The sequence below is a fragment of the Macaca fascicularis genome, chromosome 8 (assembly GCF_037993035.2).
Source record: "Macaca fascicularis isolate 582-1 chromosome 8, T2T-MFA8v1.1".
Classification (NCBI taxonomy): Eukaryota; Metazoa; Chordata; class Mammalia; order Primates; family Cercopithecidae; genus Macaca; species Macaca fascicularis.
Window position 1 is genome coordinate 127,176,520 of NC_088382.1, and position 27,693 is coordinate 127,204,212.

Sequence of the window (27,693 nt, forward strand, 5' to 3'; positions counted from 1 at the left end):
CTGAACAAGTACTTTAACCTGTCTCTTAGCTGTAATACTACAAACCTCAGGCTTGTTAAGAGAAAATGCTCCGCAAGGAATTAAACACACAAAGTTCTAACGCTGGGCCAAGACTGGGAAACGAACTCTGGAAACTCACCCTCTGCTCTCCAAGAACGTCTCCCCTCTGGCTGGATCGCAATTGGTGATTGGCTACTTAACCCGTCCGTCCTTTCCCGCCCAGCGTCCAATCCAATCCCACCCGGCTCCGCTCGGAGACAGTTCGCCGAGTGGGCGGTGTCCATGACGTTTTATGACGTGTTGCGTCACGGTGGGCGGAAGTCGCGGCCGCTGTTTTGAAATCGGGCCGCGGGGGGGTCTCTCAAGCTGGTTCCAACTCTGAGGCCCCACAGCCTCCCAATTCCGGGCGGACCCCTGACGGGCCTGAAGCTGCAGCCGCGCCATGTCCACCCCTCCGTTGGCCGCGTCGGGGATGGCGCCCGGGCCCTTCGCCGGGCCCCAGGCCCAGCAGGCCGCCCGGGAGGTCAACACGGCGTCGCTGTGCCGCATCGGGCAGGAGACGGTGCAGGACATCGTGTACCGCACCATGGAGATCTTCCAGCTCCTGAGGAACATGCAGGTAGGAAGGCGGGCGCGCAGGGCCAGCGAGATGCAGCTGGGAGGGAAAGGGGCGCTGGTTTCCTGGTTACCTCGGGCCCGTGGATGTCAACTGGGCTGCCCTGGGCAAACCTTAGGTGTAGGGTCACCCCCATTCATACTCAGGAGTGTCCCCAAAAGTCGGAGCTGTAGAGGTGATGTTTTTCCAGACCAGATTTCTGCATAATTGAAGCCAATTTTTTTTAGATTCGATCGAGCTGTTTAGTTACCATGTAAACTCTTGCACCTTTCAAGGTAAAGATGGGGTCGCACTCCACTTCCCTCTTTAGGTTGCTTTAAATGTTTTTTCCAGCATTTCTTCTGGGGAGGTCCAAGGAGTTGAAGAATTTACATTATATTTTTAAAAAACAGTCCTCCTTTTTTTTTTTTGGCATAGTTAATATACAGTAAACTACACTCACCTAAAGTTTTAACATATATATGTACTGTACTGTGTATACTTGTGAAATTATCATCACAATCAAAATAGTGAACATACACATCACCCCAGAAAGTTTCTTCATACCCCTCTGACATCTTCGCCTCCCACCTTCCATCGCTAAGCAACCATTGATCTGCTTTCTGTAATCATAAATTAATTTGCATTTGCTAGAGTTTTATATAAATGGAGTCTACAGTATGTGAGCTTTTTTGGTCTGAGATCCTTCACTAAGCATGCATCAATAATTTCCTTTTTATTGCTGAGTAATGTTCCATTGTATCAATATATCACCATTTGCTTACCTTTTCTTCTGTTGATGGACATTTGGGTTGTTTCCACTTTCTGGTTGTTATAAATAATGCTATGAACTTTTGCTGACAAATTTTTGTGTGAACATATGTGTCATTTCTCTTGGACAGATTCAGGAGTGGAATTGCTGGATCATGCGATACATGTCTGTTTAATACTTTAAGAAACTTTTCCAAAGTGGCCTGAGCCATTTTACCTCCCAATTATTGCTAGTGGGAATGTAAACATTGCTGTTTAACGGTTCTCGTTTCTCCTCATCCTCATCAACACCTGTTGTGTCTTGATGCTTTCCAAATACTTCTCCCAGTCTATCCTGCCTTTTTGCTCTCTTAATATTATCTTTTGAAGAACAGACATTTTTAATTTTGATGAAATCCAGCTTACTGATACATTCTTTTATAGATTTTGCTTTTGGTGTCATACCTAAGAAATCTTTGCCTAACCCAGGGTGACAAAGGGTTTCTGTTTTCTTCTATAAGTTTTGTAGTTTCAGGTTTTATATTTAGGTCTACAACCTATATTTAGTTTTGTGAGTTTTTAAATATATATACATAGTGGCAGATACGGATCCAAGTTCATTGTTTTGCATTTGGATATCCAATTGTTCCAGCACTATTTTGCTGACCCATTTTTAATGCTTGTTTATGTTACCCACTACATGTAGTAGATATTATTCTTGTTTTAAGAAGAAGTTTCTGTACTTCAGAGAAGTAAAGTGACTTGCCCAAACCTAGTCAGTGGTAGGGTAGATTTGACACCCAGGTTTTCAAAATCTTACAGCTCTTATTTCTGTGGTTGTCCAAAAATGTGTTTTATTGCTTTTTTTTTTTTAAACTGGTCAAGATTTTTTTTTTTTCCTCCTGATTATAAGAGTAATTCAGTTTTGTGGAAATTTTTAAGACTATGTGAAATATAGTACAAAGGAAATCCAGGAGAAATTATGACATTCTTTGGCAATAATTAAAAAAATGAATAGATTCATATCTAGAATGAATAAGGTGCGGATTAAATAATGTCTCAGAATTTAGCATATTTAAAAAAATTTTTGTCCTGTTATATGCAAAGCACTGAATAATACCTAACACTTATGAAGTACTTTCCTTGGTCAGGTACACTGTTATAGGAGCAGTTTTAAGGAGTATTTTTATCCCTATTTTACAGTGAAGGAAACTGAGGCTTAACAAGAGGAAAAAATAAATTACCCAACATCACACATGACTAATAGCTCTTCCTAGTAACCTCTTTTTAATACTAACTTGCTGTCAATGTGCATTATTAAAAGATATAATACAGGTTCATGTTCTACACAGAAAGAACTAAGCTTTTTCAAAAAAAGTATTTTATCAATAACTAGATTACATGTGGACCTGCATTCAAAGCCAACTTTTTTTTTTTTTTTTCAGTTTTTTTGTCTGTAAGTTTATTCAATGCAAAATAATCCTCTCCAATTTTACTGAGGTGGCTGACCACGTCCACGACCAAATCCGCCTCTAAACTGGAATTCGGTTACTGACCCAGCCCCAGTCTCGGCTTTCTTGCCGGCACGAGGCGACACGGGCACTCCGTCTGTAGGTATGTCTGTCGGCGTCCCCTCTTGTGAGTTTGCAGGTTGCTCACCCTCCAGACCTTTAGGCCGAGGCCTGCCAGTCTCTGGACGACTGCCGCACAGGGTGGCAGGAGCAATCTCCCAGGGCAGATGAAGGTAATCACGGAGATACTGGATTCCCTCATTGGTAAGATACCAGTAGAAATGTCTCCAGGCAAACTGTTCCTTCACGTAGCCTCAGGACTTGAGAGACTGCAGGGCCTTCATGACATGAAGGTTGGACACATTCTTGTTTGCCAGCTCCGGATGCTTAGGCATGTGGAATCCTTCTTGGCCACCATGACTCCCTCCTTAAAAAGGAGTTCATAGGCTGGGCGCAGCGGCTCACTCATGTAAGCCTAGCACTTTGAGAGGCGAAAGTGGGCGGATCACGAGGTGAGGAATTCGAGACCAGCTTAGCCAACAAGGTGAAACCCCATCTCTACTAAAAATACAAAAATTAGCTGGGCGTGGAGGCAGGCGCCTATAATCCCAGCTACTCAGGAGGCTGGGGCAGGAGAATCGCTTGAACCCGGGAGGCAGAGGTTGCAGTGAGCCAAGATCACGCCATTGCACTCCAGCCTGGGCGACAGAGTGAGACTCCGTCTCAATACATTTCTTCTTAAGCTTCAACATTTCGGCGGCTGTAGGGTCTGGGGCCCAAAGCCAGCTTTTGAGGGACTATGATAATTATATGTGTGCTTTTCATTTTGTGAAATTCTGTGGTCACTCATCTAAGACCCTTTGGGGCCTATCATAATTGGCTGAAAAGATAACAATGGGCTCCTTCATTTCCAAAAAACTAGAAGAGGTGATAGAAACAGGATATTCTTAACTACATATAACCTAGTGATTTGTTAATACATTTTTAGCATTCACATTTTTAAATAATCCTCTGTATTATTGATCTATGAGAGTAAACTGCTGTGAATACAGACTGCTAAGAATTTTTCTAAGCGTTTGTTTTAAAGAAGTGGTTCCTGGTACACACTAGATGTCTGTTAGCCACTTGAGAGTCTGATGAAAACTGTAAACTCTCTTCAGAGAAAAATACACATACACATGCATTTTGAAAATTTCAGGGGTTAAAGGAAGATTTAGGGATACTCCCCAAGTATCCTTAAATCTCAGATTAAGAGTCCTTGTGGAAGATACCATTGCTTTTGTTTTGTTTGTTATTCTTTGAATCTTTAATTTTTTAAATACATAGTACATTCAGAACGCAGGAATAGAAAAGGACAGTGCAATGAACATTTTCCCTCCCATTCCTCTCTCTTATACTATGTACCTAACTCCTCTCCACAGGCAGTGACTGTGAGTGATTCTTCCTATTTTTGTGTATCTTTCCAGATATTCTCTGCATGTTAAGCAAATGTTTATGTATATTATTTCATTTTTCCCTTTTTTGCACAGATAATAGCATATTATACATAACCATTTTGTATCTTGCTTTTTTCAGTTGATATATTCTGGAATTTATTCATATCCATACAGCAAATACTCCCTTTTCCTTTTTATAGTGTATAGTTCACACTGTGTGGAAATACAGTAATTTGTTAAACCAGTTCTCTAGTGAGGGCATTTGGCTGTTTTTCATCTTTCCCTGTTAGGCTGCAGCAAATAACCTCCTACACAAATTTGCACTTATACCTGTAGGATACGTTTTTAGAAATAGCTATGTGCTTTTGTAATTAGACACATTTCGATGAATTGTCCTCCACAGAGATTGTACTAATTTATGCTATGGCCTAAGACCAGCACAGTGAGTTGTATCTTTTTTGGATCTTTGATCACTCGATAGGTGAAAATTCTACTTCACATTTCTCCTAGTTTGACTGAGTTTGAACATCCTTTAAAATATTTGAATCATTTATATTTTTTTCCTGCTAAATGCTTGTTCACTTACTGTTTACCCATTTGTTTGTCTTTTTTACCTATCATAATTGTAGGATTTAGCTGTTTACATACTAGAGAAACTGCTCTGTGTGATACAACTTGCAGTTATTTTTTTCCCCCAGTCTTTTACCTTTGGCTCTGCTACTGGTAGTTTTGCCATGCTTTTTTTTTTTTTTTTTTTTAAGAAGTTGAATGTATTAGTCTTTTAGGACTTCTAGGCTTTATGCCTAGTTAGAAAGGTCTTCCCCACTCAAATTAGAATTCTATAATTTTTAAAATTTCAGTCTTTACATTTAAAACTCTGATCCTTATGGAATTTATCCTGTAAAATGTGAGGTCTGGGCCTAGCCCTAACTTTTTCAAAGGGTTCACTGAATAATTCACTTGCTTCTTCCAGTGATTTCAGGTAGCTTTTATATAAGTGAATTTGTTTCTGGATGTTCTATTCCACATAGCTGCCTATCTTTTATGTATTAATGCAAAACATTCTTATAATTTGTCAGGATGTATAATGTGTTTACACTTACTTTTTCAGAATTTCCCTGGCTATTCTTGCTTATTTTTCCACATGTATTTTAGAATCAGTTTATTCTAAGAAAAAACCTGTTAGCATTTTTATTAGGATCATTCAGCCTAGAAAGACTTGACATCGCTATGATGTTGACTTTTAGTTCTTTACTAAGCAAGAACATGGAGTATTCTTATTCTGTTTTCCTATAAGGTATCTTAAGTTTTCATTTTTATCTTGAGATTTTAAAAGTTTTCTTCCAGATATTTTATCTTTTCTGTTGCCATTGTAAATGGGGTCTTCTTTTCCCATGTTTTTGTTTGTGTTATAGATGAAAGCAGAGCTATTGCTTTCTCTTTGGACCTACTTCCTTATGGAATTCTTTTATTTTTAGTAGCACTTTATCATATTATTTGTAGATAGATTATGATGCTTTCTTTTTAATATTTCAACATTTTTTTTCTCTTTCTTCTCTAATTGCATCGGCTAGTGCTTCCAGAACAGTGTTCACTTATAGAATTAGCATCTTAGTAGACATCCTTTTCTGTTTCTGACGTTAGGTGGAATGCTTCTAATGATTCCACGTTAATCATGGTGCTGACTTTTTAACTGAAATAAATGTATGTTATCACACATTGAGGATTTTTTATTGAGTTTTATATTGATTTTTAAAATGGATGTTGAATTTAGTTGAATGCCTTGTTAGTGTCTATGAATATGGATCATGTATTTATGGGTTTTCATCCACACTCATGAGTGAGATGGTTATTGATGAGCTTTTCAGCTGAACAGCTACACCACGGTATATACCAAGGGATCTTAGACATTTTTACCGTGTATACTCTGTGCTATGGGAACCTTCTCTCTCTCATGTTTACTGCTGTATCCCAGCTTCTAGAACAGTGCTGACACATTAAAGGTGTGTGGTATTTTTTTTTAATGATTTAGTAAATTAAGTTGGTAAGTTTGGATATTAGATTTAACATCTAATATCTTTCTAAGTCAGCAAATTTGGGAAGCGTGATTCTTTGCATTTCAAAAGGATTTTTGTTTTCTTTATGACAGTATATTAAGAGTTATTTTATATAATACATCTTAATAAATTTTAAGTATAGATTTATGGGTAAAATAACTCACTAAAGTAAAATAATTCACACTGTACTTTAAAGCCTTCTGTGTGTGTGTACTATGCGAAATATGGTAATATAAACTTAAGTTCCAGTCTTTACTAAGTAGAAAATATGGGCAAAGTATTAAACCTCATAATGCCATAATAAAGATACAGAGTGCTGTTCTAGGCAAGACATAATCATCACGCTCCTTTTTGTCACCTAAACAAGAAAGCAAGGATCCACTTAAACTTTTCTCTGAATTTCTAGTTAGTGTCTGTGGAATTTCATAAACTGAGAGTTCATGAGGAGAAAGCTTATATTGTACTGAGAAATGAACCCTTAATGTCTTTCTCCTTTAAAATGTTTTGACTAGTTCAGCCTTTGATATTTTATCACATTTCTTTGAGACATTGTAGAGTGTTTTAATGCTTGAGAATTTCTGAAAATCCCAATAATATCACACCTCAAATAATTTGAGGAGATCCATCTCCTTAACTCATATACCATAACATTACAGGAAATTTAGAAGTATGAGAAAAGAAGAAAATAAATTATTCGAGCCTATTTATCTTACACATCTTTTATCAACTACATATAGGGCTTTTCAGTCTTTTTTCATGTTTCTGGTTTTAATCATTATATGTCCTGTTTTTTTTTTTTCACTCCAAACATTGTATCATGCTTTTCTTTTTCTTTTTCTTTTTTTTTTGGCATTCCTACCTCATGTGTTTAAAAAAGAAAAAAAAAAAGCAAACTGAGGCTTAGAAAGACTGGACTGATTGCCTAGCTATTAGATAGTAGATAGTTCCTTTGTTTTTAAATCACCTGATTCAAATCCTCAAATAGGTATACATGTGAATTCCTACAATTAAAATGCCTGAATACTAGAAAGTGTGGTACTCTATAAATATTATTGATTCAAGTATTAGGGTGATGCCACAGATCAAATTCTGGGAATAAAATATTCTACGGCTGTACAGAGAAAGATTTTGTTCATGAGTTTCAGCAATGCACAAGTACATATTTAGTTATAAATTCTAAATAGTCGATTTTTGTTTACCTGTCTTTTTTTTTATTATTTAAATATATACTTTTCTTCTCTTGATAAAATTCCTGAATTAAAAATATATCAATATCTAAGACCGAGTTATGATCATAGCAGTTACTTTTAATAATTTATTAATGGTGTTCAAGTATAGGTGGCACCCATATCTCCTGCTATTGATTTTTTTAAGTAAAATTTTAAATGACAGGTTTATATTTTAATGTGTGCTTTAAGCATCTGAATTATCTTGTCAGAGTTAAGGTATTTTGAGAATATTTTTGCAATACCTGCCATATGTTTTTCATTTTCTTCCACTAGAATATCGTAAGATTCACTTTTGTGTGTGTGTTTTTAACTGTACTTTGTTTTTAACTTCTTGGTTGAGGTCAGCAGCATGCTGCATTTATATAATAGTAACATTAAAATTGTACACTCTTTTTAAAGTTACACTTCAAAAATTAAAGGGGAAAAAGTATTACAAGTCAGGGTTTATTACAGAGTTTTTCTAGGTCTCTTTTATAGCAGTGAAAGAGTATGCCAAGTTGTTAATAAATGGGTGTGCATTACTCTTACATTCTTAAAATTGAACTTGATCAGTTGTGAGGGACAGCTTACATCTATGCATTGCCTAAAAATTGTTTCTGTTTATTGGCTTTACTTATAGAAGATCTTGATTTTTTTTTCATTACTTTATATTTTTATTCTTTATTTTTCCTGATAAGCTGCCAAATGGTGTCACTTACCACACTGGAACGTATCAAGACCGGTTAACAAAGCTACAGGATAATCTTCGCCAACTTTCAGTTCTCTTCAGGAAGCTGAGATTGGTATATGACAAATGCAATGAAAACTGTGGTGGGATGGATCCCATTCCAGTCGAGGTAATTTTTTGTGATAGAGGGAGGATGAATATAAGGTGTGAATTAGTGTCAAGACAGTTGTTACTCTTTTGCCTCTCTCTCTTGTTTTAGCAATATTTCCAGGTTTTGAATTTTATTGGTTTTACTTTTGACCACAGAAGATGAAAATGTGATATATATGCATAAAATACTACTATATTTTTACATTAATAATTTCTTGTAGACTTTGACAGGCTTGTAGTAATTGTTGTTAGGAAGAAATGGTTTTCTGTGGCAATTTTTATTGTTATCAGTGTCTCCTTTTAAATAAGTCAGGAATATTTTTAGTAGGAATTTTAATAGTATCATATACTTTTAAGGTGGTTTTCATGAAGTACTTTACAGATAAAATATTATTTTTATTATTATTAATTTAGATTTTATATTTGGCCCAGTGGAATCACTGTATTTTAAAAAATGTACTCTCTAAATTTCATCTTGGGTCCCACCTATTTGGTTAATTAGGCATACATTTCTATAAGTGACCCTTTCCTGTTGACAAATTATTTCTCTACCACCAAAGGAAGCTGGTAAAGATGACCAGAGAAAAATTAAACTGCAAAAATGCCTAAAAAGAAGGGGTCAGAGATGTGGGAGAAAGATCAGAAATGTGGCCTGCATTGTCAGATGCTGCAGAAAAGTCAAGGAAAATCAGGAATGAAAACTGTCCAGTAGATTTTGCTAGATGAAAATTGTTAGGATATTTGAGTAGAGCTTCAGTGAAATGGTAGCAGCACGAAGTCTGATCACAGTCAGGTGAAGATTAAACAGGAAATAAGAAGCTGGAGCCAGCAAGTGGGTATCAGTCTTTCAAGAAGCTTTGAAAAAAATAAGAGAGGAAAGCAGCAGATGGAAGGAGAGATGGAATCGAAGGTTTGCAGGGGGAAGAGGAGCTTCTCCCCAAATAGAAGAGACAGGAACATGTTAGAATAATAAAGGAAGAAAGCTGTAGGGAGAGGTTGGGAGAAGGGTGTATAAATAATGAAGACAGGAAGGCAATCAGGCCACAGGGATGGAGACTAATCGTCTTCAGGAGGAAGGACAGCTCTGCATTGAGAGAGAGAAAACAAAGAAAAGGAGAATGTAGACATGGGTGAATTTATATATGTCTCAAGAATTTTAAGAAGTTTTATCAGGTGAATCCTAGTTTTTACCAGTCATTTACCTTTGGCCTATTCCTGCATTTTTAATACACAATAGTAGAGGCTAGGTGATTCCTGAAGTCTGTCACACTTATGAGGTAAATTCCATCACTAACCGTGCATACTTAATTATGATTCTGCTAGAAGTTTCATTGCTATATAAATTTGTTTCTCCTACAAAAAAAAAGTTCTCACAACTGAAAAAACTTAAGACATCTAGAAGTTTGCATAGACTCTGAAGTTTTAGTTTGCAAGTTAATGACATTTATATAATACAGATCCGTGAAGTTCTTTTCTTTTTATTACAGATGAAGGAAAGCCTGTTTTATCTATCTCAATAGACTACAAATCTCTTAGGGGCAAGAATCACATCTTGTTTGGCATTAGCTTTATAGTGTTTCATAATTAAATATTTGCTAATTGAATGAGTAGGGTTTTTTTTAATTTTAATTTAATTTTATTTTATTTTATTTTTTGTTACTTCTCCCATCTTCCTGCTGGAAGTATTGTTTAGTTATACATGACAACCAATGTTATAAAGGCTGTTTTGCAAAAGAAACCTGAAAGGGTATTGTGTAGAATGCATTGAAATGGTCAACTATTAAAGCTCTTATTTCAGGCTATCACCTGAATTGAAATTTATTTTTATACAAATAAAACTATAAAAATTGACTTTAATCTGATATATTCTCTATACCAGTGATTAGAAAACTTGAATTATATTTTTGACTTTTAATTTTTGTTAATCATTCCCAGCAACTTATTCCATATGTGGAAGAAGATGGCTCAAAGAATGATGATCGGGCTGGCCCACCTCGTTTTGCTAGTGAAGAGAGGCGAGAAATTGCTGAAGTAAATAAAGTGAGTTGTTAGTTTTTACATTTTACGTTTTAGAGTTATTGATAAAAATTACTAGGGAGTCTGATGTAACTCCAAAACATAATTTGAATTATCAAATTACATGAAGTCGTTTCTGTGGCAAACTTAACCTATTTAGAATACAGCCAAGAACTGAAAGGTAAGCAGAAATGCTGTCTGAATAGTCAGAAGAGAAATTGCAAAATTCATTCGATAAAGCTCTTAGAAGAGCTCTTTAGACACTTAGTCACAATCCATTTACTTTTTTCTTTTCTGGGCAGAATTCTATCTTTCTAGCTTATAGCATTTTTGGAGCAGCAAATGATAAAAATTTACAAATATGAAATGTGAATGTCTCAACACCTGAATAAAAAATTTAGAGAACTATCCCAGCATTATTCTACTCCAACCCCACCAAAAGCTTCTAACTGGAATTATTTATCGCTGAATACTTTCAGAAGTTCGGAAGATAATGTTCAAATAGTTCTTGTGAAACAGAGAGAAATAGGGAAAGGTGTCTGTTCATTCTGTGGTGGAAATGTGGCCCCAGCTTAGCAAAATCTACTGGACATAGCACAGTGAATACAACTATCAGCTTCACTCTTTCAGTGACAAATATAGATTGCCCCTTCCTGAAATTCTTAATTCTAATTAATAGAACTCACCAGTGTATTAATAATCCACCACAGCCAAAGAGTCTTCTGAGGTATATAAGATTTTATAGTTCAATTTGTATGTATAATACATGATGTCAGTAGACTACCTTGGAAAAAGATTTTCTCACATGTCAAAAAGACATCAGATAAAATTCAATACTGTTGCTGATTCAAAGGACACTTAAAACTATTAGCAAGACAGTGTTTTTTTTTTTTTATCTTTTTCTTTTAGATAAATAGCCAACATTTTTCATAAGGTGAAATATAGAAATATCCTTATTAAAAACAAGCATGAAATAAGATGCTTTATACCACTATGTTTAATATTATTTTAGAAGTTATAGCCAGTACAAAAAGACAGTGAATAAATGACAGCTGGGAAACAGGAGTTACTATGTATGAGCTTGTTAGAATGATCAAAGAAACTCAACTGATAAACAACTAGTCTATAAGAGTTCCGTAAAAGGGTCTAAGACAAGACTGATACCTTGCTCTTATAATGCTGTAAACCTGTTAGATTATAAGATTCTATTGACTCTTATAACAATTCATATTTAGTAGATAGGAATTATGTCAATCATGTGTGTGAATAAACTTATTAAGATACATAAAGGAAGCTTTGAATGATTAAAAGAACATATAAAGTTCTTGGATGAGCAATACATATTATAAAAACACCAGTCTTGATTACTTCACAGTTTTAATACAGTAACAATCCAAATCCTAATAATAAAGCATGCAAAAATAATAGGATTGTAGTGCAATACCAATCAATAAACAGATCCAGATAAAACCCAAATGGGATTTTTTTCTTGAAAGTATACAAAAATATCAAAGAAAATGTTGATAAGTATGACTAATAAAGCAGAATTCTTAGCTTCAAAAATTAAACTGTAATATGAAGCATATTATACAAATGGTAATTAGGTGTGTAATACTGGCACAAGAATAGGCAGATTAGTAAAATAATCTAGCCAGAAAAACAGCCTTCTCATTGTACATGAGAATTTAATATGACAGAAGAGGGCTTGTGTGAAAAATTAGTCTTTAGAAATAGAAACTTTGGGGGCGAAATTAAGCTAGCTTTTTACATTACACCATATATCAAAATGAATTTCAGAGTTGAAAATAAGACCTGCAAAACAAAATATTGGATAATTTTTTAAGTATTTTAAAACTCGGAAGAAAGGAAAAAGATGGATAGATTTTATAAAATAAAATTTTGCAACTTCTTTAGAAGGTGAAATACATATTTAGAAAACTATTTCCAAAAAATCTGATTGTAATGAATGACAATCATAATAAAAAACTCACAGTAAAAAATTGGTAGAGGGTGAGGAAGAGATTGGGGACTTTTAGTTTAGATCTTGAAAAATAACTGGTATTTGATAGTCTAGATATATGAGACATTCATTTATTAAGACGTGTTATATGTTTCTGTTGATAAAATATGTATTACCTCAATAAATGTGTTCTGCTTATTTTTCTCTAATATGGATTTTTTATAAAATATAATTAAATATGTATATAAATAAAACACCATTATAATAATAACTTTGGTTTCAGAGTACCACATGTGTAACTAATGTAAATATAGTTTGTTCTGTACCATAGAGGATTTTATAATATTTTGTAAAAAATAAAGTTGTATAAATTCAGAAAGATACTTTTTCTAAATTTACATTTCTCTTCAATTTTCATGAAGTTTCTCTTTTTTCCCAACTTGATAACTTAGAAATAACGTGTCTTTGACTTTTAAAAGTTCTTGTTTATAATCAAAATATGGTAATTCTTTGGCAGCATGTAACCGAAAAAATTCTTACTAGCTACTGACATAGAGTTTTGTGGATTTTAAGTAAAGGATATAATTGAAACAAGGATATGATGTATACAAGGACTTCTTTCTCCACGTGAGGATTTAGCTCTCTACAGCCTCTCTCTCCTGGACCCACCTACATAATTGTTTCCCTCAAACCTTTCAGTGCAGTTATATCATATTTGGGGTTCAGTAAATAACCTGTGTCATATAATTATGGCTTCGTAAGTATTGTTTATTGCTAAACCACATAGTAAACTAGGGTCACATTTCCTTGGTTGAATAATTTTTTGTTTTTCTGAAGTTAATTCTTACCTCTTTAATTTTCTAAAATTTTAGTTAGTTTTTTGTGCATCTATGATAGCATCTCAGTACTATTTTCTAATTTTCCACAGAGTCAGAATCATTAGACAGTTTCGTGGTTCTCATCCCACCCTCCCAAGTTTTCTTTGGTCTTATAGGTCTGGATGAAATGCTGGTTAGGCCTGCTTTTTAGCTCTGGGACTTTCCTTCACCTCTTCTGTTGGTTTCATTATTTCTTCAGCTCATGTCTTCCTCTTTCTTGGTTTTCTTCCTTGTTGGTAATGTGCATACATCAGTGACTTCTTTAGAAGGAATGCAGACACTTAAATTTTGAGTCCTTACGTATTTGTCCAGTTCATAGTTTGGCTGGCTATAAAATTCTATGTTGTAAGTTACGTTTCCTCAGAAATTTGAAGGCATTCCATAATCTAGTGTAGGGTTTGGCAGACTTTTTCTTTAAATGACTAGATAGTCAATCTTTTAACCATTCCTCTAGTTTTCATCCCCAGGGCTCAGCTACTGCCTCTGAGATGGTCTCTGTCTGTGGTTCTCCATGGTGGATCAGGCCTATTCTCAGTGGCATCCCTCTTGCATGCCCAGGCCTTCTCTGAGTCACTGACCACTCCCTCTTTACTTTTCATCTTAAAATTTACCTTGCATCTGCTGTTGTGTCCTTTCTAATCGCTTTTCCTTGCATCAGTTCATAGCTTTTTTTATTCCTCTCCTGCCACACACTCAATAGATACACAAAGTTTCTGAAAGTTTGTGTATGCTTATGGAATGAAAGTGTTTTAAATTTTTTTCCCCATTTTTACTTCTGACATTGAGATCTCTTCCTTTGATTAAATGACTTGGATCTGTTCTAAGTGCTTTTAACTTCAGTATAAAACATATTTTAGTTAACGTGATATCAAACTGATGGGTTGTTACAAAGAGAAAAGAATCAGTTTAGGTATTTTAAATAAACCAGGTTTAAAGCTAAACTCTATTTCTGTGGGAATTGCTTTTTAAAGGACAAGTTAGAGGGAAAGTACCTTCTTGAGTATCATGGGGAAGAACTCATTTGATGACCTCATAACTCTCTTTGTATGAGTTCTTCTATCTATATTTTGAGAAAGCACTGAAGGATTAGGTGGTGGGCAGAGGGAAAAGATGGGAGAGGGCTAACATTTGGTTAACTTAAATTTAAATCGCAAATAAAGAAGGAAGAAGAGAATAAAATTAACTGCTAAAAAGCAAACAAGTATTTTGTTGTTGTTGTTGTTGTTTACCAAAAGGGGTTTTTAATTCATTCCTTTAAAAAAATTATAAATGTGAATTAAATGTAGCATATTCTGTTAATGGAACAATCTTATGTACAGTTAACACTAGCTACTGACATAGAGTTTTGTGGATTTTAAGTAAAGGACATAATTGATACAAGGATATGAAGTATAAAAGGACTTTCTCCACATGAGAATTTAGCTCTCTACAGCCTCTCTCTTCTGGACCCACCTATGTAATTGTTTCCCTCAAACAGTTGTATTTCATTCTTTTCCTTCAACTTATTTAAGCTCTGTGTCTCCATTCTAGAATATAAGATTAAAATATATGATTAAAATGTTTAATTTTTAAAATATTGAGCTCATGATCCATATATATATATATATATATATATATATTTTTTTTTTTTTTTTTTTTTTTTTTTTTTTGGAGACAAAGTCTCTCTCTGTCACCCAGGCTGGAGTGCAGTGGCACGATCTTGGCTCACTGCAACCTCTGCCTCCTGAGTTCAAGCGATTCTCCTGCCTCAGCCTCCTGAGTAGCTGGGATTACAGGCATGCATCACCATGCCTAGCTAATTTTTTTGTGTTTTTAGTGGTAATGGGATTTCACCGTGTTGGTCAGGCGCTGTTGAACTCTTGACATCGTGATCCACCCACCTCAGCCTCCCAAAGTGCTGGGATTACAGGCCTGAACCACTGCACCCGGCTGATACATCTTTTTTTTTTCTTAATGGCATACACACCTGAGGGTGTTTCTCATAGTGAAAACTGGCTATAGATGATAATGTCCTGATCTGATTATTTAACCACATAGATGCTATTAAAAATAAACAGTTCATTGATTTGACAACTATTTATAAATAACTACATTCATAAACTTAAGTTTTTGTCTCTGTCAATTATGTTAATCCATATTCTTATGTAAACATAGGTTTGCTTTTTTTTAGTTCATGCAGTTAGTAGGTGATAGATTTTTAAAGTTCACAGAATCTTAGCTAGTAACACTAAAACACTGAAAATACTTCTTACCTATTATGGTATGGAGTATAAAAATGCATAGTTTTTAATAATGGCCATTATTAAATATCTTTTTTTATACTAAGAGGAGTTATTTAAACAAAAAAAAGTTTTGAAATGATTGCCAATAATTTTTGTTTACTTGCATATTTTTTTTCCATTCTTGTAGGTTTTGGGAGAAGCTTTTTGATTTGGCTTTTGTTATTTTTTCTTCAAACATGAAAATATTTAAATACTTGTGTGCCTGCTCTCTGCCAGGCATTGTGCTCAGTACCAGAATTTCTTCCATGAACCAGCTGGATGTGTTATCTGCTATATACTCATTTCACATGAGTGGACAAGTTTCTTCTTGGAGAACATAAGACTCCAGTGGAAACAAAGCAGCACCTGTTTCATGTTCCCATTTCATGTTTTAATGAATATTTACAGAAACAAAAGCGTTGTGCCATATTTTTAATACATTGGCATTTGGTCGTATTAAATAACTAAGTTGCTTTATAGAGCTGTGTAATCTGTAATAAAATTATATTCTTTGCATTCAATTAAAAATATTCAGAATTTTACTACAATGCATATCTTCTTTTTGTTCTAAATAAGCTACATAAAATAAGTAAATTTATATACCCCTCAGTTGACCCTCACTTAGTCGTTTTCAAAACATTATCATATCATTGTGTACTTGAAATTGTGCAGAAGAGCATACTGATGGTGTGTTTACTATTTGGTCCTTACGGTCTGTCTGGTTTCTAACAATGCAAAAACCACCAATAACTATCCTAATGCCATGAAACTTTGAGCACACGATTTGTAGTCAGTATTTGATGTAAATCATCATAAGACAATATGGCTGGTTTTAATAGTCAAATTCGTGGTTTATTTAAATACTTTCATTTTCTCTTAATATATCCTGGAATCCTTAAGCCGAATACCCAAGTAAAGGATGGATACTTGTTTGAGACCACATTTTTTAGGTGCGGGGGTGGCCAATCTTTTGACTTCCCTGGGCCACATTGTAAGAATTGTTTTGGGCCACACATAAACTATACTAACGTTAATGATAGCTGATAAGCCCCCCCAAAAAATCTCATAATGTTTTAAGAAAGCTTACGAATTTGTATTGGGCTACACTCACAGACGATCGGGGCCACATGCGGCCTGCAGGCCACAGTTGGACAAGCTTGCTTTGGGGGCATCAGAATGAGTTTTATTTTGCTTAAGGCTATTTTCTTGATGGGAAAATGAAATTGAAAAAGATAGTAGGTAGTATTTACTACAAGATTGACATAATTGAGTCCATGCATTTAGAAAGTAAAGCATTTTTTGTCAAGTGTCACAGCTTTTGTGTGAATATTAAATTATATGGTATGAGTTAGCAGAAACATTTTTTAAGTATTTAGTCTACTTACACATTCACCTGTTAATGTACGAAATTGGGCACAGCTGATGGATTTTGAAAATAGCAGCTGTCAACCTCTGTTAAAATCAGTGGCAAGATACATATATTAAATCCTATATCGTGTCATGAAAATTTATTTACAGTTTAGCCACTAATAAGCATAAGTGTCAGCTTTGCTGTTGATCATTTTTATGACATGTTTTGACTCTGGATATTTTATTTGTATGCTAATTTTTTATATTTAAAACTTTGTGGCATCTTTGAGAAATGCTATCCCAAGAGCCTTATATGTTAATTATTTAAAAATTTTCTATTCCCTAGTTTTGAATATTATCTTGAAAATACCCTACACATTCTAGTTCTTACTTTTTTAAAAAAAAAATTATGAGGCTTAAATTAAAAAGAGTACCAGAATGTATATTTCCAAATGAGGATTCTTGAAAGTAGTCTTATTGGTAGGTTATACATTTATTTCAATGGTGAAACCATTGTGATAGCCAGCTGCAAGCCCTGAGTTGATATTGATTATAAAGTCTCTTTTTAACCACCCAGATGACCAATTGTCATCTTACGTATGGGTATGCAGAAAGTACAACTGGCAGAGACCTTAGATTTTATAATCCAATTACATAAACGAGAAAACCGAGGAGAATGAATTTGTCTAAGATCAAATACCAAGTTAGAGGCAAAGTTGGAACTGGGACCGAGATTGCTAGCCTCCCAATATAGCACTTTTATATTCCTCTGTTTTGCTGCTACTCTTGATTGCTGGCAGAAGTGTTGGTTCCTTGGTCTCTGTGATGAAAAAGACTTTACAGGCTTGGTTATTCTTCATCTTTCCCAGCAATTTGAATCAATTTTGTTAGATATATACAACCACTTAAATAGCAGACTATCACATACTCATGATAACAGAATATAGAAGATAGGTCATCTGAAAACTTGTACAAGGGAGATTCACTAAAAATACCAGCAGTTTCTGTTTCCTGACGACTGTGTTAGAGTGAGCTTTAGAGTCAAGCCCTGTGTACTGTATAGTCATGTTTTTCTCTGACTGCATCGTGCTAGTTCTCTTTTCAAATGTGAATTAAATTTAGTTATGAAAGATTATTAGAGTCTCTGTAAATTGATTTTCTATTTTCCAGTAAGAGTTTCTTGGGCTTTCCTTTTAGCCACCTCTTTCTTGTTACTTCCCTAACTCTGAATAGAAGCAATACAAGCAACTTCATTTTAATTTGCTTTTTAATGAAATCAAAATTAAGATTTTTAGGCCTCTTTTTAATAAGCATACACTAATTTATCTGGAGGTTGTTTAATATAGTCTTAAAATTAAATATATTATCTCCAAATGTAATGTTTCCAAGGGGTTATTGAATAATAATGATTATTATTATAACCAGTAAACACTCTGACCAGAAGTTCTCTATTTCTATCTTGTTTTATCTAAGCAGACATTTACCACATAGGATTTGAAGAAAGAATGTTTAAAAAGAAGTTTACAAATCTTAGTCAAGTATAATTCAAGTATAGAGATACAGAGACACATGCCGTGCACATTTCAGGCATTCAGCAAATCTTAGTAGAAAAGATTGCTTTGGGTGCTCTGCCATTTGTCTTCAGTTTTTAGAATTAGAAGGAGATTGCAATTCATGCTACAGGCAAACAGTGATTTCTGCCACACTTTTGAAACACCAATTGCATGAGGCATTGTATTTTTATTATATTTTATTTTCTATATCAACAGTTTACATTTTGTGCCTACCAGTAACATTTGTTGAATGTTTACTTATGTGTCAGGCACAATTCTAATACTTGACATGAATCAGATCATTTAATCCTCATAACAACTCTTAGGAGGTAGGTTCAATTATTATTTCCATTTTTCTGATGTAGAAACTAAAGTACAGGGAGGTTAAAAAAGTAGGTCAGTGTTATAAGTTTCATAGTGAAGGATCTGGCCGGGTGTGGTGGCTCAAGACTGTAATCCCAGCACTTTGGGAGGCCAAGACGGGCAGATCACTTGAAGTCAGAAGACCAGCCTGGCCAACATGGCAAAACTTTGTCTCTACTAAAAATACAAAAAAAACTAGCTGGGCGTGGTGGTGGGCGCCTGTAATTCCAGCTACTCAGGAGGCTGAGGCAGGAGAATTGCTGGAATCCAGGAGGCTGAGGTTGCAGTGAGCCAAGATTGTGCCACTGCACTGCAGCCTGGGGGAAAAAGAAAATCACAGTGAAGGATCTGAACGACGTCCAGAGATCTGGCTCTAGAATATGGGCTCTTGACCGTTAGGTTATACTGCCCCTTAGAAAACCTGTATGCTTATGTTTTAAAACAAATAAATGTTTAGCTGATTTATTTATTTATATATGGTGGAGGTGGAAGAGTAAGCAGGGCCTGGGGCGGGCCTGGAGCCATAGACCTCTGCAGGCTGAATTTTTAGAATTCAGGATCCCTGTCAGCGAATATTTAACGCCAGAAGAGGGTTGAGACCATCTGCCTTATAGGGTTATTTAGCTCAATTTCTGTCTGGATCATTACAGTCCTAACTTACGACATTTTAATCTTCTAACTTCATGGTCTATATTTCCTGAAACATTTTTGATAAATTCTTTTGTTTCTACAGAAACTCAAACAGAAGAATCAACAGCTGAAGCAAATTATGGATCAATTACGAAATCTCATCTGGGATATAAATGCCATGTTGGCAATGAGGAACTAAGCTGATATTTAAATTTCCTGCTTTACACATGTTATACCGTTGTTTTTTTCCCTCAAGTATTTTTTTCCCTGTGAAGAAGGTTATTTATCTGCTTTTATTTTAGTCACTAAAACTAAAGTTTGTATTTTTACATTGTGATTTTTACTTAAAATATTCATTAACTTTTTTTTAATGCTATTGATCTTATGAAAGATTATTGTAATAAATTTTGATGGGGTTTGTATTTTGGTTAATCTTCATGAATTGAATAATTGTTTTTTTAAAGCAAAATAAAGTTTTTTAAATAAGTTTTTTAATTTGATTAATGGATTTACTCATTCCAATAAACCTTTTAGAAGAAAACTAAATATTTAAATATTTCTGCAGATAAAAGTATCAAATACAGTCAGTCTGTATACAAATTAAAATTAAAGATATGTTACCATTTCAGCTCAAGTTTTTAAATTCAATTTTATTGCCAAGCCAATTAAAATGTATATTTCTATGAATAGATGAAAATTTATCTTTAACATATTCTTCAAGTGTTTGGTCTTAAATGATCTGTCTCTAAAAGGAGAGAAACTAATGATCTAAGGACAACACAAATTGAAATCACAACTGTGTGCTTATCTGCTCTGCTTTAAGCTAAGAAGCAATCACCTAATTTTTTAGGTATACCCTAAAATAATCATAAGTGTGTTTTGGAAATAGTACATTTGTAGGGATTTTAAATGAGATACTTCTATATGACAGGTGTTTTTTTTTTTTGTTTTTTTTGTTTTTTTTTGTTTTTTTGGCCTGTAGTCAATCCTGTTTAGGTCTCCCTGTGGGAGCTGATCTCTCATATTACAAATAATATATTCTCAAATAAAGAGTTGAAGTCTTCTCAGAAAGGACTTTTCCAGCTTGATTCAGAAGGCTTTTCCTATCTGGCCTCAGTTCTAACTCTATGAAAAATATTGTTTGGGCTTTTCTTATAAAAGTTTATCTAGAAGCTAACACAGGAAACCGTAATAGGCATCCTCTGGGGAGGGGAAGTGGGTGGTTGAGGATCAGAATTAAGAAGGCGATGACTTTTCGTTGTATATAATTTTGTACCTTTTGAATTTTACAGCATGTGCAAATATTGGCTATTCAGAAAATTGGAAAATATTTTTCATTTTAAGTTATGCAGATTCCCACCTAGACAGAGTGCAAGAAGACAAGACAAACCATGCAAGCATCTTTAGACCCTCCAACTTTACATTTGTCAGAGCAGGTCTGAGCAAGCCCAGTGTTAGATGGGGCGCTGACTCTGCCTACAGTGGGAAGCTCTTCAGAGTTAAAGGGCAGAAGGAAAAGGTGTATGAAGCTGTGGCAAGGAGAAGAAAAAGGACTAATAGTCTGACCTACTGTGGTACTTCGTAATATCTAAGTATATTCTAGTTTATTTGGACATGCAGGGTTTTTATAGGTTTTCACTGTATATTCTTTGCACTATTATGAATTTAGTGCACTATTGCTGGCTACTCTTGTCAATTTAGTATTTTGGTATTGGTGACTTCTAAGACAGTTCTAAAATGTTCTAACCTAATGTTTTTGTTTTAACTATTACACTCAACTACTTCGATTATTCAGGGTGCCACAAACAACTCTTGGAGGGAATGTGGAAATTGCGTTCTTTTGCCTTGGTTCTATAAGGAATATTTCTACTGTAGAACAGTAATCAATGCAACTACACACTGCTACAAAGCTATAGCAAGTTCTGAAAGGATATACTCGCAAGTCAGAACTGACATGGGTTTACCCAGTTATTCACAAATCTACTTGGGACCAATTTGAATGTGGCAGGGGTTATTAAATACATGAACCCTACAAATTCTCAAAGTTTCAACTTTTTCTTGAGGGGGAGCATACTAATAGATTGAGGAGCAAAGAAAGGTGAATTCAATTGTAATATGTTCCCTTGGGCAAGAAAATCTCTGTTTTCTCATCTGTAAAATGATGGGTGAGACTAGATAATCTCATATTCTATGTTAGAATTTTGGTTGCAAATATTAGAACCCAATTCTAAATGGCTTAAGCCCAAAGGGATTTCTCAGTCCCTGCAGTGAGAAAAGATGCTAGAGAAGAGCTCACAGAATAAAAGAAAATGGCAGGAAAGAGGGCTTCAGGAATTGGAATCAAGTTTCAATGCCCTCAGGATTCTGTGTCCACCTCTAATTTTACTCTGTCTCTGTTCCATTCTCTCTCACTGTAGGTCAGCTTTCTCCAAGTGATGGGGAAAATGGCCTTCCACTGTCCTTTCACCTTGCTGTATCCTGAGCCCAGAGCTAGGTTGCTTCTCCAACTCTAAATTGAGAAATCCTAGAATGAACTCTAAAAAGTTTACATAATATAACCAACCCATGGACCAATGACAGTATAAATGAGTACTATGATTAGACTAATCCAGGTTATAAGCCCATTCCTGTGGCCAGGAATTGGCTATGGGAGTTATGGAAGAGTGTACTGTGCAAGGAACAAATATTAGAAAAAGGGGGGCCAACCAGGAAAATTTGCAAAATAAAATCCACAAACAATGGCAACCACAGTCCACTGTTGTTCTTTCTTGGTTATAATACTATCTCAGACATAATACTAGTTATCCAACCTTTCAGAAGCCCAAGAAAAGTTTACAGAAAATCAAATGCATCATTGACTATCATGGGAATTACTAGTCTTAATATTTTTTTCTGAATTTGTGAACTTCTGTACTAACATTTTTATTTGCAGCTGTTTCTTGCCAGCTGTTTCAATTAATTGCTATGTGATCTTGTCAGGTCTTGGTTAGCCTGGGTAAAAGCATAGAGAGGAAAAATAAAATGCTAAGGGAAAATAAAATGAAAGATCCAGCATCCTGGTAAGGACATTAAAATGATTTAGAGATCTACAGCCCTGATTATTCAGTCATTAGATCCCTTGGCACTGTTACAAGCCAAAATGTGTTAACTTGACATTTTGATGTAGTTTCAACTTGAGTAATTCATTTTCTTTCCCTAAATTCCCACTGAAGCTTAAGCTAGATAGAAGAGTTTTTCAGCTTTAAACTAAAATATGTACTTGTCCTAAAACCTCAAAGAGTCTGTTATCCTCAATGTTCTTAAATTTGTTCAACAAAACTAGATGTCTTAAATTTTTGTCTAATGCTTTGAAACATTCATCAAAGACTAATTTTAAGTCTAAATTTAAAGATATTCTAGGTGGGTTTAAACACGAAAGCGTCTTGAATTACTTCATGCCTTTTTAAACTAAAGAATTAAAGTTATTAGAGTTACTTAAATTAATATTTGTTAAGCTTATATTTTTACATTAAATAGAAATTGTGCACTGATGCAAAGAATTAATACGTTTTTTCAAAATTTCTTACTGTTGCTGGTATGTAATTGGCATTCCAAAAACTGCTAGAAAATGTACAAAGAAAGGGTAAACCTTTATTTTCTCTGTTTTGAGATCTTTATTATTCTTCTATGACACTGAACCACAAGACTACCAAGTGGCATGCTCTTTGTTATAATTGCTTAAAGCTGTTTTAATGCTTTTAGATATCTTTTTGAGGCAATACTTCCAGATTTAATGTCTACGAGAATCATCTGGGTGTGTGTTTAAAAATGACGGTTTTTATATTTACCACAAATGTACTGAGACAGAATTTCTAAGGTGAGGATCTAAAAATCTGCATATTTAACAAGTTTTTCAGGTGATCTGTCACTGACATTTTGAAAAATCTTGTTCTAAACAATTTAGTGAGAATTGTTGAGTATTTCAAAAAATGGCAGATATAAAATAAAACACATTATGCCATAGAGTTCTGGCCTTTTGAGTATTTAACAATAATATTCTGTATCAGCAGTTCTTAACCCGGGCAGCACATTAGAATCAACTGGAAAAAATGTTAACATTCCCTAGGCCAAAACCACACCCCAGACCAATTAAATCAGAATTCTAAGGTGAGATCCAGACATCAATGTGTTTTAAGCTTCCCAGTTGATTCCAACCTAGAGCCAAGGTAGAAACCATAGCTCTATATAAATTTATAGGCATGGAAAGAATCTTGAAGGATTGTGTTTTCAAGTAATAGTTAAATATCTGGAGCAAAGAACTTCCTCAAGAGGGCAGAAGTCTAAAACCTATGCACAACTAATCTTACAGTCTTGGATGTCAGAGGCAAAGGACCCTCACCCTTGTCATCCACAATCACACCACTCATGAAAATGTAAGAGATAATGTCATACAGCTGGCAACTCATACAAGTGAAGACAAAGGAGGGGACTGTTGTGTGCTCTCCCAGCCTTGTAGGTCATAACACTTTGAAGACACTGCAGAGGTAGAGTGAAGTCAAAAGGAAGACTACATTTATCTGTGTTCTCTGTTCCATGCTAAACATGGCCAGCCACATCTTGTTTTAGACTGCTAATAGAACGAATCTGTATTTGTAATTTACTCAGTATACAGCCATTTACTGATCACCTACAGGCTTCAGGCACCAGGCTAGGAGCTGGGCCTACCATGCTGGAAACCTCTGCTCAAAGGTTATGGTATATAATATAGTTTTCAAGGTGATCTGTCACTGACATTTTGAAAAATCGTGTTCTGAGCAGTTTCCATACCATGCTGGAAACCTTTGCTCAAAGGCTATGGAAAATAAGCTAGAAGAGAGCTATTCATACATATAAATCCTAGGATAATCAGAGGCCCTCTCCACATTCACAAATTGGACATCCATCAACCAACTCCCCAAAACAATGAACTGCTTTTACTCTATTGATACTTAGGTTTTCATGGTGCCTATAAAGCGACCACAGAGCCCACTGGAGGGCTCCTTCCCATGGGATACCACACAAAGAGAGTATCTACATGGTTTAAAAGTTACTGTATATGCCCAGACCTGTACAGTCTAACTTAGGATAAAGATACAAGAAGGTAACGCTATAAAAATGTTCAACTTTGGAAGATGAGAATGTAGCACAGCTTTAATTGCAATAAGGTGAGGGAAATAATTTTCAAAACAGCTTTGAGAAGGGGGAAAAAGTCATTTGCAAAAGCTCAGTACTTAAAATCTACAGATGGCATAGCCAACAAATAAATCAATTAAAGGATGCAAAGTGTGAACAGAAACATAAATGTGAATTAAAGCCATACAAACTTCAAGTTATGTATGAAGTAAGTATTTTAACCACTGGCACTAAAATTTTAAATTGAATTCTCTGATGAAACAGAAAACTGGCATAATTGCCTCAGTAAAGAGTGGTTTGAGAGTTACAGCTGGTGGGGAAAAAATAAATGTGTTTCTGTGTTTTGAATAGAGAGTAAAGCATGACAGATGAATAGAAAGGGCTTGCCAAGGTACCGACAATAGTCCAGGTGAGAAATAACTAAAGCATCAAACAGTCTCAGAGGCAGAATTTGAATTAAATAGTAGCATGTTTTTGTCCTACAATGCTCACATGCGGCTAGTTCTTACCAATCCTTCCAATGTTGTAGCCATTGGCGTAGCAAGGTCAAAGAGTTTGGGGTGCTTCCTGAAGCTACTGGCCTCTGTTTGGAGAATTATTTTTTCCTTGACCTTTAAAGGATTTTGTAACAAGTGTTTTGCACTAGTCTTGTGTCCTTTCTTGCTTGTTTACAACTCTTTCTGTGTTTGTGGGGGAGAGGGAGAGGAGTCGTGGGAGAAGGGTCTTTTTCTTTCAGATGGTGGAGGGCAATACCATCTTAGAGCATTCTCACCCTCTTCCATGGCTGCGTCCTGAATAGAGGGTGAGAATGTGGACCCTGGAGACAAACTGCCTGAATCCCAGCTCTGCCGCTTACCAGCTGTTCCTTTGAGCAGAATTTTCGAGTTGCTTATGACTTGATTTTCTCTTCTATAAAAGGGACAAATAGTATGTTCTCACACAAGTTTTATTTTTAAACAGCTCTGAGGAACGTTTATATTTACAGGAGCCAAATACTTTAAAAATCTACCAGTGCCTTACCTAGCAAACAACTCCATCATTTGCAAGGATGAAATGTGTTAAGGAGTTAGCACTGTGCCTCCACGAAAAGGGGAGGGGATCTGTAGATGTCAGATATCATCCCTATTTAGATAAAAACTAAAGATTTTAAAAGTAAATTCATAATCATTTATTTCCCCCTCCCCATAAGCCAGCACTTTCTCCAACTGCTTTCAGCAAAGCATTGGAATTTCAACAACTCAGTTAGAAAATGGCATCACCACTGCCGTTTTCCAAATGTGTGTCTCCCTTGGACACACCGAGGAAACTGCAATAATTGCCTTTCAGGATGCTTTACCTCTCACCTCAATCACATGTGTGGGCAAAGCCAGCCTTCGTGTGACCTCTTCTTCAGTCTGGATACCCTACTGTCTCCTCTTTCTTCTTTCTGGCTAAATCCTGAACCATCCTTCAAGATTCATCTCAAAGCCCACTGCTGCCCCTGAGAACTTTCCACACTGATTTCTGTCATCCCTGAACTCCGAGGGCTCGTGGATTCATCACACCTGCCTTCTGCTCTAATGTTTTAGTTTCATGTGTGTGAAGCTTTGCCTACCCAAGTAAATGAAAAGCTCCTGGGAATGGGATTAATTCTCCCTCTTTCCCCACCCAGCACAGTGCTATGACACTCACAGATATCCAATTATAGTGGTTGAGCTTGCTTGAATCAGAATTCATTGTAGTTTGCAAGTTCCCACAGATTAGGAAATAATCTTTTTACTTTGTACATTGCCTCAAGCAGTTACTTCTTTTTTAAAAAAACAACACTTGATGCAAGAAATAATACTTTTGAAGTCAAAATAATTATATGTTAATGATTAAATTTATATATGAATGCTTTCATTGTGACACCCATAAAATTAAAGATAAAGCCAAATCTTAGAATAAGCTTCTATACTACGGTATCAACAGTAGTTCAAACTCACTGATTGACAGCCTGTTACGAAGAGGTAGTAATATAAAGTATATCACTAAATCATGAAAACAATCATATGAGATAGATATTAAATTATTCCCTTTTTACAGATCAGGAACCTTAAGCACATGTTAGAAAAAAAGGTGAAGACTGAAAGCAAGGCACACGTTTTTCCTTGAGAAGTTACAGAGAATCAACAAAGACGGTAGATTTTTTTTTTTTTTTCTGCCAGACCCTGTTCTAAATGTAGTAACTCATTTAATCCACACAACTTCCTAAAATAAAAACTATAGTATTCCTTCCATTTTACAGACCAGAAAACATAAACCCAGAGAGGTTAAATCACTTGCCCAAGGTCACACATCTAGAAAGTAGCGAACTGGCTTCAAATCCTTAGTCAGTCTGGCTCCAGAGTACTGATACCTTTTTTTTATTCTTTGTTTGAGACAAGGTCTTGCTCTGTCACCCAGATTGGAGTGCAGTGGCACAATCATGGCTCACTGTAGCCTCAACCTCCCAGGCTCAAGCAATCCTCCCACTTCAGCTCCCCAATTATTCAGGTGCAGCAGCCCACACCTGTAATCCCAAGCAGGCGGAAGTGGGAGGATTGTTTAAGCCCATGAGTTCAGGACCAGCCTGGGCAATATAAGTGAGATCTCCATCTCCACAAAAAATAAAGAGTCCTCATTTTTAACCAATATACTTACTACACAAGTCAAAAACATGGTTATAACACTGACGATTGTGTAGTATTAAAATGTCAATGTCTCTGGAAGAGTTAGACTCTTCAGACCTTGAACTTCTCCCAGCAATCAGCAAAACCCTTGCCCTAAAAAACAACAACAACAAAAGATAATCATATTTGCTCAGACTTGGCATGGATCTGATTCATAGCAAGCACTTGGTAAATGTTACGTACTCCTGTCCACACAACTGCTACCACCACATGTGCCCTTCTACTATGGCTAGATGACCAACAGCACTTAAGAATCATAGCTTCCTGGAACATACGAACAGCATCTTGCTTTTTTTCTTGGAGTCTTTTCTCACAGAACCCTTTATCTTATTTTCTGCTTCTTCAGGGTTGTAAAGGTCTTTCTGAATAGGTCGTGGAAAAGAAAAAGGGCATATTATCTGAGAATGGTGCTAACATCATCTCCCTTTATATTTCCCATGCCCAGA

General features: G+C 35.4%; 1 protein-coding gene and 1 long non-coding RNA gene across 5 annotated transcripts in view; one reads left to right on the forward strand and one right to left on the reverse strand.

The window, feature by feature from the left end:
* Positions 1-172, reverse strand: part of LOC107126522 (uncharacterized) — a 560,621-nt gene extending 560,449 nt beyond the window's left edge. For all 3 annotated transcript variants that reach the window (XR_012416604.1, XR_012416603.1, XR_010577462.2), the window contains exon 1: positions 140-172. This is a non-coding gene — a long non-coding RNA (uncharacterized lncRNA). The remainder of the gene's footprint in view (positions 1-139) is intronic.
* Positions 173-297: 125 nt separating this feature from the next.
* MED30 (mediator complex subunit 30) lies at positions 298-19,898 on the forward strand. Of its 2 annotated transcripts, XM_005563969.5 has the most exons (4): positions 298-619; positions 8,256-8,414; positions 10,331-10,435; positions 19,510-19,898. In XM_005563969.5, the coding sequence occupies exons 1-4, from the start codon at positions 443-445 to the stop codon at positions 19,603-19,605; spliced, it is 537 nt and encodes a 178-aa protein (XP_005564026.1). In that variant the 5' UTR covers positions 298-442; the 3' UTR covers positions 19,606-19,898. The 2 variants fall into 2 exon arrangements, with proteins under 2 accessions (XP_005564026.1, XP_073855427.1); XM_073999326.1 differs by lacking the exons at positions 8,256-8,414; positions 10,331-10,435.
* The last annotated feature ends 7,795 nt before the right edge of the window (positions 19,899-27,693 follow it).

Excerpts from the sequence above, each read along its gene's own strand:
- MED30 (XM_005563969.5), top strand. The coding sequence starts at position 443 with ATGTCCACCCCTCCGTTGGCCGCGTCGGGGATGGCGCCCGGGCCCTTC. Across the intron at positions 620-8,255 it reads AGCTCCTGAGGAACATGCAG|CTGCCAAATGGTGTCACTTA; the intron begins GTAGGAAGGCGG and ends TTTCCTGATAAG. Across the intron at positions 10,436-19,509 it reads AAATTGCTGAAGTAAATAAA|AAACTCAAACAGAAGAATCA; the intron begins GTGAGTTGTTAG and ends TTGTTTCTACAG.